Here is a 13,257-nt window from a genome sequence, read left to right as displayed (position 1 = left end):
CAAGATTTTTTTTGCCTAGTGGCCATTGGGAAGGGTCTCAGAATATCCATTCTCCATATAACAAAAGGCCATGATGCTGTAATAGCAATAAATTCTACTGTAAGTTGGTGTTGGACATTAGCATACCTTTGACATTGATTATACTTGTTAATAGGTCAGCTCAATCTTTTTGAATAGTAGGTCAATAATAACTTTGTCAAATTACTTTATAAGCTAGAGATCTGCTCCTCAAGTGATTGTCATAAATTTCTTTATGAACTTCTCAAAGGGCGTAATCAACTCCCGACGGTCTTAGGCATCGAAGTAGCGAAAATGAATATGACCTCTTATATTATTGATTTCCTTGAACAACATACCATGGGGCTTATCTTTTAATTCTCCTTGCTTCGACTGATCAATCGATAAAATTTTTTTAGTAATATACTCTATTAATGAATCAATCCAGCTTGGTTTATGTTCAATTTGGACAATCGATAAAACCTCAATATTGAACTTTTCAAAAACATCAATAAGAATACTTTGATTAAGCTCAGGAAAATCTGATGTAGCCAAATGAGATAATGCATCAGCTTGGATATTTTTCGACCTTGGTATTTGCATATTTTTTAGATCTTCAAAGCTTTTTAGTAATTCTTTCACATTATGCAAATATTGAGATATTATAAAATTTTTAGCTTCAAATTGATCTCGTACCTGATTGACGACACGCTGAAAATCAGTGAAAATTTTAAGTTTCTTAATATTAAGCTCTTTAGCCATTTCAAGTCTCACAATGAGTGTCTCATATTCTTTCAAGTCTCACAATCAGTGTCTATATTTTGCTCTATTATTTGATGCGTTAAAATTAAATCTCAAGATGCACTCAGTAACAATGCTTTCTGGGCTTGTCAGAATTAAACTAGCTCTATTTTTTTAAAAATTTGAGGCTCCATCAATATACAATACTTAATAAGAATATTTCTTGATATTCTCTAAGCTTTTTCAGATTGATTCTTTATCAAAAATAGAGCATTCGACAATAAAATCAGCTAACACTTGAACTTTCAATAAGATCGAGGTCGATGATGAATATCAAATTCACTTAATTCAATAGTCCATTTAGCAATCCAGCTTGAAGTGTCAAGTCGGTGCAAAATTGATTTTAGAGGTCGATCAGTCAGAATTATAATAGAATAAGCCTAAAAATAAGGTCGGAGTCATCTTGCCAATGTAATGAGAACATAAATTATCTTCTCAATTTTAGAATATCAAGTTTCAGCATCACTATGCAATTTGCTTGTATAATAGATTGGTCTTTATATCTCTGCATCATTTCGGACTAAAATTGAACTAACAGTGTTAGCTGAAACAAATAAATACTTGAATAATTTCTCACCTTCCATCGGCTTCGATAGCAATGGAGTTGTTCCAAGATATTTCTTGAGGTCATTGAAGGCAGCTTAACATTCATCTGACTAATTGAAGTCTTTAATCTGTCTTAAAATTTAAAAAAAAGAAGAAGATATTTTTTAGCTGATCTAGAAATAAATTGATTGAGCGACGCTATCCATCTAGTAAGTTACTTCTTTGATGGAGGTCGGGTGCTTTATTTTCAATAAAGCTTGGATTTTCTCAAGATCAGCTTCAATTCTCCTTTGAGTTACAAGAAAATCTAAAAATTTTTCTAAAGTCACTCCAAAGGCATATTTGTTGGGGTTGAGTTTTATTTAAAATATTCGTAGTTCCTCGAAGACTTTCTCTGGGTCAGCACTATGCCGATCTGACTCAATGCTCTTTACCAACATATCATTAATATAAACTTTTATATTATGGCCAATTTGTTGCTTAAAGATCTTATTCACCAAGCATTGGTAGGTGGCACTTATATTTTTAAGACCAAAAGATATCATTTTATAACAATACAAACCTCTTTCAGTGACGAAGGTCATATTTTTTTCATCCTCAGGTACCATTTTGATCTGATTATAGTTAGAAAAAATATCCATGAAGCTTAATAATTTGTGTCTTGAAGTAGCATCAACAAGCTAATCAATCTTTGAGAGAGAAAAATTATCTTTTGGACAAGCTTTGTTGAGATTAGTATAATCAATATAGATCCTCCATTTTCTATTAGCTTTTTTTAACCATGACAATGTTTGCAATCTACTTCAAGTATTGTGCTTCTCTGATGAATTTAGCTTTCAGGAATTTGTTGACTTCCTCATCTATTATTTTTTACCTTTTTGAAGTGAAGCTTCTTTTCTTTTACTGCACTGGTCTATGCTTTGGATCAATATTTAGCTTGTGTACAATAGCATCAGCTAAAATCCCTGATATATTGGAGGCTGATCAGATAAAGACATTGGCATTCTTTCGAAGAAAAAATATTAGTTTTTCCCTCAAGTCGAGCTTCAATAGAGATCCAATTTGGGCAGTCTTTTTTGGATCATCACCCGAAGGAATAGTATTAAGCTTTTTGGCTGGCTCTCCTCGATTTTTGCTGATATTGATTTTACTTTTTTGATCAGGTGTTTCAATTGGTAAAGCTTCCACAGGTTTTCTCATTTTTGTGGTTATCAAAAAGCACTACTTAGTAAACATCTGATCTCTCCTCATTTCTTCAACTCTATATTTAGTTGGGAATCAGACTAGTAAATGATAAATGGAGACTATAGTCTTAACCGTTGAGTTCAGGTAGGCCGAGAATAGCATTGTAAGCTGATAGTATTTTGATGATCAAAAAAATGAGTCTCATAGTTGACTGACAAGGTTCCACTCCCATTGTGACGGGTAGAGTGACCTCCCCTTCCGTAGCTACAGAATTTCTAGAGAATCCAATCAGGGGGTGCTGATCTGTTTTAACTGATCTACTACATTCATTTTTTAAAATATATCATAGAACAACACGTCAGTACAGGTTCCATTATCAACTAATATTCTTTTTACATCATATTTTACTATTATCATAGAGATGATAAAAGCATCATTATGAGGAATTTGAACTCCCCTAACATCACCATTAGAAAATAAAATTATGTTATCTGTACGCTGCCACTTTGGGAAGCTCTTAGTTACCTCAGTAGCCCTCTTAGCTCTATCAAGGTTCAAGATCATGTTGATAACTCCAGCAGTAGGTTTATTGAGATCATTTTCATTATCAGGCTTCTGTCGTTGGTCAGTAGCTTGATTCGCCTGATCACAAATATATTTGTTGAGGTGACCTCGACGGATCAATGCTTCAATTTCATCTTTTAGCTACCAGTACTCCTCAATATCGTAGCTATGATCCTGATGAAAACGGCAATATTTCTTCTTATGTAAGCTGGTGGGGCCTTCATAGGATTAGGTTGGCGGAGATACTCCTGATCTTTGATTTTCATCAGTATCTGAGCTCGAGGAGCAGATAATGAAGTGTATGTATCAAACCGTCGAGATGAGCTTTCGAACCTTGGATTTTTTTGAGGTCGCTCAGAGTTATTTTGCTGATTTCTGCGGTCTTCTTCTTGAGACTGCTTTTTTCCGTCTCTTTCTTTCTTCATCTGACAGAGTATGTTCTCTTTTTCTTTGGCTTGAGCATACTTTCAAATTCAGATTAACATTCGCTCATAATTGTTTGTGTAGTTCTTATTGAGAGAGAAGATCAAATGATTGCTCTTGAGTCCTTGCTTCAAGGCTATCATTGCAACAGACTCGTTGAAGTTCTTTACTTCTAGTGTGACGATATTAAAGCGTGCTGCATATTTTCGAAGAAATTCATCCTCCTACTATTTGACAGTAAAAAGATTGCTAATATTCTTCAGATGAACCTGATTATTAACGAAGTATGTGATGAACAATTTGGCCAACTACTCAAAAAATGAAATATATCTTAAGAACCAAATTCTCACAGATTTTTTGAGAGTGATTGAGAAAGTGATGCAGAGTAGGGCATCAAACGCCCCTTGCAATCTCATAATGGCTCTAAAGCCTTCAAGTTAATCTAAAGGGTTGGTGGAACCATCAAATGATTCCACCACATGCATCTTGAATCAGAAAGGAACTGGTTCATCAAGAATTTCTTGAGAAAAAGAAGATCATAGGTTGAAATCTCTTCCACCATGAGAATGGCTTCCAATCTGTATCTCCATCAATTTTTTCTCAAGATCTTGGATCTTTCGTTCAAGACCTTCTTCCATACTCAGTTTCTTATGGGGAGTAGATTCTGCTTTCCAAGACTGATCAGTAAGGTCAAAAAGATGATCATGACGAGGATCTTGAGGAGCTAGTTGCTCAGAATGATGTGATTAAACTACTTGGGGGGTTATTTCTTACTGTTGTTTTATAGTGTGCTGGAGTTGCTGTACCGCAATGGTAAGAGCTTGGATCTGGTGGATCAAGAGATTGAATTGCTATGGATCAATAGTAATTGATGGTTGGATGTTTTCTTGAATATCTTCAGGAGAAGATGAAGTCGGAAAAGGATGATTCGGTGCCTTCTTGTTCATCATTTTCTTTAAAATTTTTCAAAATGATATCCTTCCTCTAGTGCCAATCTATTGCTGTAAGACTTCAGTGGACAGTAGATGAGATCGGTTGTGGACCAAACTGGATCATTTTTTGGTTGAATCCGATGAAATCCACAATAATTCTTGCAAAGAAAGTCTCAAAATTGGTGAGGGTTCCCTTCAGTTCAAGATCATCTGATGATTAAGTCAGGTAAAATCTTATGAATAGGTAGTGAAAATGGAAGAATAGAAGGATGAGAAAAAAGTTTGTGGGCTAAATAGAGAGAGGACTCTTGTTTCCTTTAGTGGGGAGATGAAAATGATTTAGTAGAGTCTTAGCTCTATTTGCTCAGATTTACCTTCTGAAGGATATCCTGTCTCCCTTTATATAGAGGGTATAAAGAGGTCTGCTCAGGTTGTTAGGCCGTTAGGAGAGTCTGTTAGGCCGTTAGGAAAGTTTGTTATAACAGAATGACCAGCTGTATAGAGATCGTGGGACGTTTGCCCATGTGACAATTGATTGTAATATAGCTGGAAGACCACTAATGCTGAGCTGGATGATAGCTGCCGAATAACTATCTATTTTTGATGGACATCGGTGATTTATCGATGTGATCTTGTTGAGATCGGAGACTAACTGAATTGGGTATCATATCTCTTTAGTATTAATAAGTATATCGGCTAAAGATCGGCATAACTCACCACAGATCAGTTAATAGTTGAGATAGCATCATACTTTAAGAACAGCTTTGGATAAATTAGATCAACCAAATATCAGGCTAAAGAAGCAGATCGAAAAATGATCGATACAATTTAAAAAAATATTTATGATTTAGATAATAATCTGTTGCCACGTGTCCGAATAGGGAGGTCGGATAACATATACCAATACCCTCCAAATCATCGCAAGGGCAATTGACTATAATGAAGGCAAGATTTGAACCGAGATAAGCAGGATAAAAACAAAGGATGTAATGAGAATTGAAAGGTCGAAAAATATTTCCACTTTTAAATAGTATTGATATGATGAGGCCGTATGGGAACCTCCATCACATACAACTTTTAAATTTGTGCTTGGAGCCCATTCCTCTTGATTGTGTCTTTTTGGTTTCTAAGGTTCGGCCTCAGCCATTTACTAGAAAAAGGAAAAAAGGGAAACAATATATTCAAAGCAGACATCACATCAACTAATAAAGCCACCACGTGAATCAGTTATCAGAAGACAACATTTTTGCTATCAGAAGACAAATCTTTTACTCAAACAATCTAGGAGGCTCCATCTACTGGCCACACCGCATTCTTCCGTGCTCTGCTACAATGTTTATTGAGAGGCACACTGCAGCTGGTAGTACCCATCAAATAAGATGAGTACACCAGTATTTTCTCTTTTAAACCTTCTAGGGGCAATCCTGCAACAAACTTAACGGACTTATATACAGAATATTCTTCAACTATATTCTATGTCCTATTCTTTCCATAGTCTCCCGTGTACACATTCTCAGGTAATTTGCCATTTCCAAAAGGCTGAACAAACTTGAATTTCCTGTAGCTATGAATACTTGGATGTGGTGATTGCGTAAACTCAGCAGTCCAACGACCAGTCAAAGTTCTGGTAGACAATGTTTACAGGACCTCCATCATTCAGGAGATGTGTCAAGAGACCAGATTTAGTGGCATCCAGGTAGTTCAGAATCCACTTCAGGATATCCTTGTCTTGCCCAAAATCGACACTGTACCTGTTGTCATAGTCAAGAACAAGTCAGCAAAATGATATAAGAATATAATACTGGCTCTAAGCAATTGCTTGGAATCTGCAAGCCAGTTGTTTCTTGAGAAATGCTAAATATACAAACTTGTCTCACATAGAACCTCTAAGAGACTAAGATCAGGGCGTGTGCTTCTAAAATGTCTGGCTGCAGGGGTTACTCCAACCTAGGCATATCACAGTTCATGCTAACCGTGATTAATGAGTTTAAACCAGAATTTCCAGTGTTGTCTGTTAGAGCAATCACTAATTTAATGTGTTTTTTCTTTGTTTCTTTCAATGGGACTCAGGAGTTTGGATCCTGGTCCAATTATGTTTCAATCGGTCCTGCAATTATGTCCCAGATTGCCTTCCATTCAGATTAGTCTGGCCAAATTTGTGGTTGGGGATCAAACATAAAGCCTAATTGATCAATTAACTACATAAAATATAGAAAAAGAAGAACTATAGATGATCTGAACTCTGGGAAACTCAATACTGGTGGAACTTTTATTTGGAAAATGCAACGCACAAGAATGCCCTTTTGTGCTCGTCTTTATGTAATGACATAGCACTGCAGACTTGCACCAACAATCACATGCTGCCCTGTCATTAGGTGGAAGAAGTATGCAGTTATTGCAGCGTTCTCTTTTCGTTGCCTTTTTCTTTTATAGTTATAGAACTTCGTCACTGCCTAATATGCAAATGTGTTGAATGGCATCTTTCTCCTAGTAACATAAGTCCACAGAGATGATCTCATTATGTCGTTGTTTTGGGTAATCCATTGGAATATGAGTGTTAATTTTGGATGTGTTCACTCGGACTTCGCATGTTGATATCACTATAAGAGGTGCAGCCTAGCCAAGGTCTGGACAATTTGGCTGCACAATCTCACTTGGAGTAGTAACAACTCAAAGAAGCACTGTGCAAGTAACAAATGTGGAGCCACTTAAAGGTAAGTGACCAGCAGGCCAAACATGGGCCAAATTTGTTGACATTCCTTGCAGAATATAGTTGGGCCCAAAAGCTCTGAATGCCTGCTGTTGGGCAGGAAGGCCTATTGGATGATCCCATCAACTTTTTGGGAAAAACAGAGCAGTGGTTCAGACAAAGCTTACCATTTGATGATCTTGGTGAGATGCACGGTCCTCTTGCCCAGGTCCACCTCCATCCCGCCATTGAGGAAGAACTCCCTCGCCGCATATCTGAGCTCTGCTTCCACCCCCTCGGCGGAGAAGAATCGCACAGATGGACTTGACCGGGTTCCATTAGACAGCCCAAAATGGATCAATGGGTTCAGCTTTTCAACAGCTAACTGAAAACGTTTTTGACAAGACAAACGTTGGCGTGGTATTGTTTTATGGTCCATTTATTAATGCTGACAGGAATTATACGAAGCTGGGACCAAAGCAATACCTCTAATCGTTTATCTGTTGCACTAAATGGCTTGACCAATGAGTAAGGCTGCCTTCGGTTCAACCTGAGGATGCCATTCTTGATGGTGGAGAGAGAGTAGTGATAGCCTCCAACTATGTACTGGAAGTCGGTATAGAATGCTCTCCTGTCAATGACTCCCCCTGGTCTTCCAAGCCGAATGACCGCGTGGATGACCATCGCATTATAGAGATTTAGAAAGAAGGCCATCTTCTCGTCTGCTGGGAGAGCGAAGAGATCCACCCGTTGCAGATCTTGCACGAGGTTTACATATCTGCCAGCAAGGTAACAAATGAGAAAAGAAATACCAAAGATAATATGGTATGAGAGTGCACTATGGGAGCACACAAGAACATTGTTCTCTGCTACAGTATAAAGATGGCACAAAGGGTCCTGGCAGGACACCTTTCCGGCTCAATATAGGAACGCTAAACTGACAGGCTGACACCAGACTCGGCAGCCAGCTCGACATTGGCACCGCACGGCAAATATTTGGCCACACACGGGACTTCCTGTGTGCCCTCGTAGACCAGGGAATTTTACGCCTGACCTACCAGCACCTTAGACCAGAAAATGGTCCAAAAGAGGGCCAATTCTACCTAACTTAGGTTGACATATCTGACCAGCTTCAATTTACTCGGGTGTGCTGCTAAAATCTTGAAATAGTCTTGATCTATTGGCACTTCCTCTAAATGACCGACCTTCAAATGTTGGACTAGAAGACTAAAGAATGTAGACTATTACTTTGTATATGGGTCAGATACGGCAATTGTATAGATGTGTATTCAAATGCTTGTGAATATCATCTAATTAGGCAAGAAACTATCGGGAGGGGGGAAGGTACTAGAAATTTATATTATTATTCTGGATATACATTTACTTTATTAGATGAAAGGATCGTAAACCTGCTCCTGACACAGACATGATATCAATTTTAGATATCACATATGGACCAATTCTATCTGGTCCACTGATCAGTGTATAGGTCTGATCAGGTCCAACATATGGATATGAATCTAAACTGGATTAGCTCTAGATCATGCTTGACTTGGCCCCAATTCAATCCTCACAAAGTGGGTCTAAAGCCCATTGCGTTGTACCTAGCTTGTTTCAAATTTCAATGGATCGAAGGAAGAATTCTATTCTATATGAATTTAGTAATTATTTTGTCTATTTTAATGCTGAAATTGTTTCATTAGATATCAATATTACCTTCGGAACTCCTCACTGGTGCTGATACGGCCGTAGTCCAGATGGCGCCTATCATCTGATGCATAAGCCTCTAGTATTGCAGACATCAGCTTGGCTAGCCTCTGCCCCACCACAGCTGCCGGTTTGGGCTCGTTGTCGTTGGTTGATCCTCTAAAGTTAAAGCATTTGGTAATTGCCGGGTCATGCTCAAGGAAACGGTAAAACTGGTGGTGCCCATCTTCAAAATCATTCTCCCTGTATTTGGAAAAGTTTATACTTAGTAATCGCATAAACAATGACCAAAGGTTGTTGGATCATAAATGGGACTAGTGACAAAGTAAGGCAATGGCAGAAAAAGATGAGATCCCGGGCACTAACCGGAACACGTGGTATATAAAGTGCTTCCTTGCAAGCTCTTGTCCAATCTCCACAGCCTGCAACAGTACAAAAGGATGCCAATTAACACACTGTCGAAGTAGTCCAAGAGAATCAAATGAGAAAGGATCTTCAAAAAAAATGCATCATTTTGGTCCAGGAAATGCACATGGAAGTGAGTTATAATGGATGTGAAATAAATGTCTAAATGAGTTAATAATTCTGATTTCATCATAGAAAGAAATCGGTTAGACATGCATGAGCATTCACCCGTAGACCCAATCTCAAGAAGAGGTTCGACTACAAGCTGGTTTCACATTTCGGCTTGGATCTGAGAGCCAGGTGGTCAGAACAAATCCTTCCTCCGGGCTTGCTGAGAGAACTTTCTGAAATTTCCTATCCTCTCTCCTCCTCTACCACTCTTTTGTACCCAAGTTGGTTTAGGACGTTGTACATGGGAAACTGAATTGCCACTTTGTGACTGCAAGCCGCATTTTTGACCTTGGGACGGTAGGGTTGTATGTACAAGCTCACTTAGCATTGTAGAGGTACAATGTATAGTCTATCTTGCATGTATTCAAGCAGATAGCATAGGTTCAAGCTGATGGTTAGGTTTGACATAGGTTTTAAGTAGAGCTAGTAATAGCAATTTTGAGTGTTAATTATAATTATATTATAACTATTGCTATTAGGTATTAGATACTAAGTAGTAAGTATTAATTTTTAGTTGTTGCTGTGTAATATTGTTATTGTCCATCAAAAAAAAAAAAAAATACTATCATTAGTGTTATTATTAGTATATTTAATATACTATACTTATTTTTAAATAGTTAACAAATAGGAACCATATGCGCGCTTACAAATTACACATGCACTCCGTGGTCCTCCGACTGCCTACAAACTGTGCTACAGAGAAAGGAAAGATTTTTTTTTAAAAAAAATAAAAAATATCTAAACTTGCAAAACCCATTTTTATATTATTTCAGTTTTCCCATGATCTAAACAACCAGCGTATATATTTTTTCCTAAAAACTTCCATTTTATAAAATGCTGTTGATAGCAACTAAATGTACCCTTAATGAAGTGGTTATGATCTGCTGCAAGAGAAAAAGGTAAACAAAGCCCAAAAGAAAGAGATCTTTTCTTTTCTGTGGGTTTTGATTAATGCATTAGTGGTGCAGGATGCTGTAGATTAGTTTAGTGATCAAGCTATTGAATTCCAGCTAAAAAGGAATGGGGAAATTATTTATTTTTTGTTGATAATAGGGAAGGATTAAAGATAGTAATAATACTTTTTTTTGGATGAGAAGAATCAAGCAAAATGAAATGAATACAAGTCCCTTTCTTCTATTCTCTTTCGTTGTGCACTGAATTGCGAAGCTCAAAGGCCACTGTTTTCAAAGTTGAAAGGTAGCAATAGGGAGATTACAAACAGGAAAACAACTAAAACCGAACTTCAGGTGACGCTTGCAGTGCCCCCGCAAAGGATTCGATGAGAAGCTAATGGTAAAATATTCAACGAGAATCCGTCGTCTACCCGAATATGAAACAATGTTCCACTTTGCTTTCTAAAACATTCGAGAACCTGACATCATGCTTGTGGGTATCAAGAAACTGAAATAAAATAAGCAAGGGCATCGCTTTCGTGACTGCGACAATAGGAGGAGCGCCAACGTTTAACCGGGTAGAAAAGACATTTTATATGAATGAAGACACCGCCTATCTTTTGACTTTCTTCAGGAGAGCTCAATGGCGCGTATATATAGCCTGTAAATAATCACTAACATTTCCGGGTGCAGGTTTATAAAAGTAAGCTACGTTAGAAGAGGAACGAGGTTCCGGCACGGCAAAGATTAAACTGGTCATGACTCATGAATTGTATAATAAAGAATTCTGGTATATCAAGGAATCAAACTTTTTCTAATCCAACAAAGAAAACATCCCAAAAAGGCAGGCATCCAATCTAATCTAGACCCACTATCAGAACCCCTGAAAATGATTTGAAAATGATCAGCAACTTGGACAATGGAAATCTTAATGGCACCGTCCCTATATAATATCTCACAAGCCGAGCATATGCATCGGCCCAGGATGCAGGATGCGAAAGAGACGAGACCATAAGATTTGGCCAGCACAGGCACGGCACTAAGCATTGCTCCCCAATCAATGTAGTCTTAGAAACCACCGTCCCAAGATGAGTCTGACCCCATTAAGTGAGAGTCCCATCAGAGTTACGGTTCGTTCGTTAACCACCGAAAATAAAGAAATCAATGGAAATTAATGTAAATTTCTCAAACATGTAACGGCTATTAACCTACAGCACAACCGAACAATCGAAACGTTTCCGGTAGTTGCGGCTCAATGAAGTCCTTTCGCACCCGCCTATGGACCCCACCCAAACGGTCACCTGCATAATCACGAATAACACCTGCCATTGGTTCTCTTCTCCCATTCCCTCGTCGGACCCACCCGTTAACCAACTCCCACTCCCTCCTCACATCTGCACCCTATTTCTTCTAATATAATCTCTATTTACGACGGACGCTAATAGTCGACTAGTAATAATTCTACTAGATATTGCCTCTCCAATCCCAGCTCACCACCAAAACTTAATAAATTCTTAGTCTTAGAAGTGGCAAATAATTAATTATTTTTTATTTTCTATGATGAATCATTATTTCATAAATGTTAATTTTAAATTAAATAATTAAAGAAGATGGAAGGGAAAGATCGGTACCTTTTTCCTGCCGCAATCCAGGTGATGAATGATCGCCTCCACCATTTCACTCCCGGAGAAGCAATTCTTAACGATCTTCATCTTCGTTATGCGGTCCTGGATAGGCAGCCGCTGCCTCAAAACCCTCACAATCCCTAACATCACGTCCGTCCGTTCCTTCGTCAACTCATCTTCGTCGTCGAATCCATATACCGGGACGCTCGGCGCGGTCTCCGGACACCGCCGGCCGACCATCTCTCGCAACCTCCGATCAAACTCCCCGCTGTTCCTCAACGAATTTAACGCTACCAAGCCCCCCAGAAGTTTCTCGTTGAAGAAGATCTGGGGCACGCCGGCGCTTCCCGACCGTTCGATCAGCTCTTTCTCTCTCTCCGGGAACACATCCAGGTTGATCTCAACGTACGGTAGCGCTTTTTCTCTGAAGAACGATCGGACGGCGCCGCAATCTCGGCAACAGGATTTCGAAAAGAAGCTGATCCGGCCTTTGATTTCGAAGTGATCTCGGTCGTTGGATTCCTCTTCTTCCCTCTCCTTGTCCCCTTTCATCCGCACGATGACCTTGAGGCCGGAGAGGTGGAACTCGGTAACCGGGTCGCCCGTTTCTTTGAGGGACGAGATCCGCTTCACGATCGCCGCCGAGAAGCTGTTCCCCCGATCGCGGAGGTACTTTCCGATGGAGGAGACGTCGACGACGGGGGAGTTGACGGAGACGGAGCGCTCGATCGACCGGAACTCGTCCGGACCGGTCGACCGGGTCTTCGTCAGGCCCGCCGGCGCCTCTGGCCGCGGAAGATGGGATGGTGGCCCGAGGACCCGATCCTCCTCTCCGGCGACCTTTCCATTTTCCAGCGGAGCTCCGTCGCGGATCGTGGGTGATTGCTGATCAATGGGATGGGATTCGGCTGGTAGAGGGAGCTCTCTCAGTGCGTCTTCTCCCATTGGTTCAGGGAATCGCGGAGCGAAATGGGCCGGAGTGAGCGAGGAGATGAGAAGAAGGGAGTATGTTGGGTTTGCTTGGAATGGGTGGAGAGAACGAAGAAAGCGAGGGGAAGATTTAAAAGAAGAAATATGCGAAGCATTCGATCAGAAAAGGTCAAGACGTTACGTCTCTCTCTATGTATCTCGCCGGCTTTATTTGGAATTCTTCTACGCGGGCTGGGTCGCCGGCGAGCACGGGCTCGGCCTGGGACTGCTAAATGACAGTATTACCCTCACGAATGAAATGGGCTGTCGAGGATTGTGAGGTAGAGAAGTAATTTGGAGAAGAGAAGGGGGAGTTCTAATTCGGGGTTCTATGAACCATGGGTGGTGTG

At 39.6% G+C, this 13,257-nt stretch overlaps 1 protein-coding gene across 1 annotated transcript; it reads right to left on the bottom strand.

Moving 5' to 3' along the window:
- Positions 1 to 5,435: 5,435 nt before the first annotated feature.
- LOC105042756 (uncharacterized) lies at positions 5,436 to 13,007 on the bottom strand. Its single transcript, XM_010920068.4, has 6 exons — positions 11,945 to 13,007; positions 9,211 to 9,266; positions 8,854 to 9,087; positions 7,624 to 7,915; positions 7,326 to 7,522; positions 5,436 to 6,199 (listed from the first exon to the last, which is right to left on the bottom strand). Exons 1-6 carry the CDS (start codon positions 12,881 to 12,883, stop codon positions 6,046 to 6,048), a joined length of 1,872 nt encoding a protein of 623 aa, XP_010918370.1. The 5' UTR covers positions 12,884 to 13,007; the 3' UTR covers positions 5,436 to 6,045.
- Between the last annotated feature and the right edge of the window lie 250 nt (positions 13,008 to 13,257).

Source organism: Elaeis guineensis, chromosome 4 (genome assembly GCF_000442705.2).
Source record: "Elaeis guineensis isolate ETL-2024a chromosome 4, EG11, whole genome shotgun sequence".
Classification (NCBI taxonomy): Eukaryota; Viridiplantae; Streptophyta; class Magnoliopsida; order Arecales; family Arecaceae; genus Elaeis; species Elaeis guineensis.
This window is presented reverse-complemented; position numbering and strand designations above follow the sequence as displayed.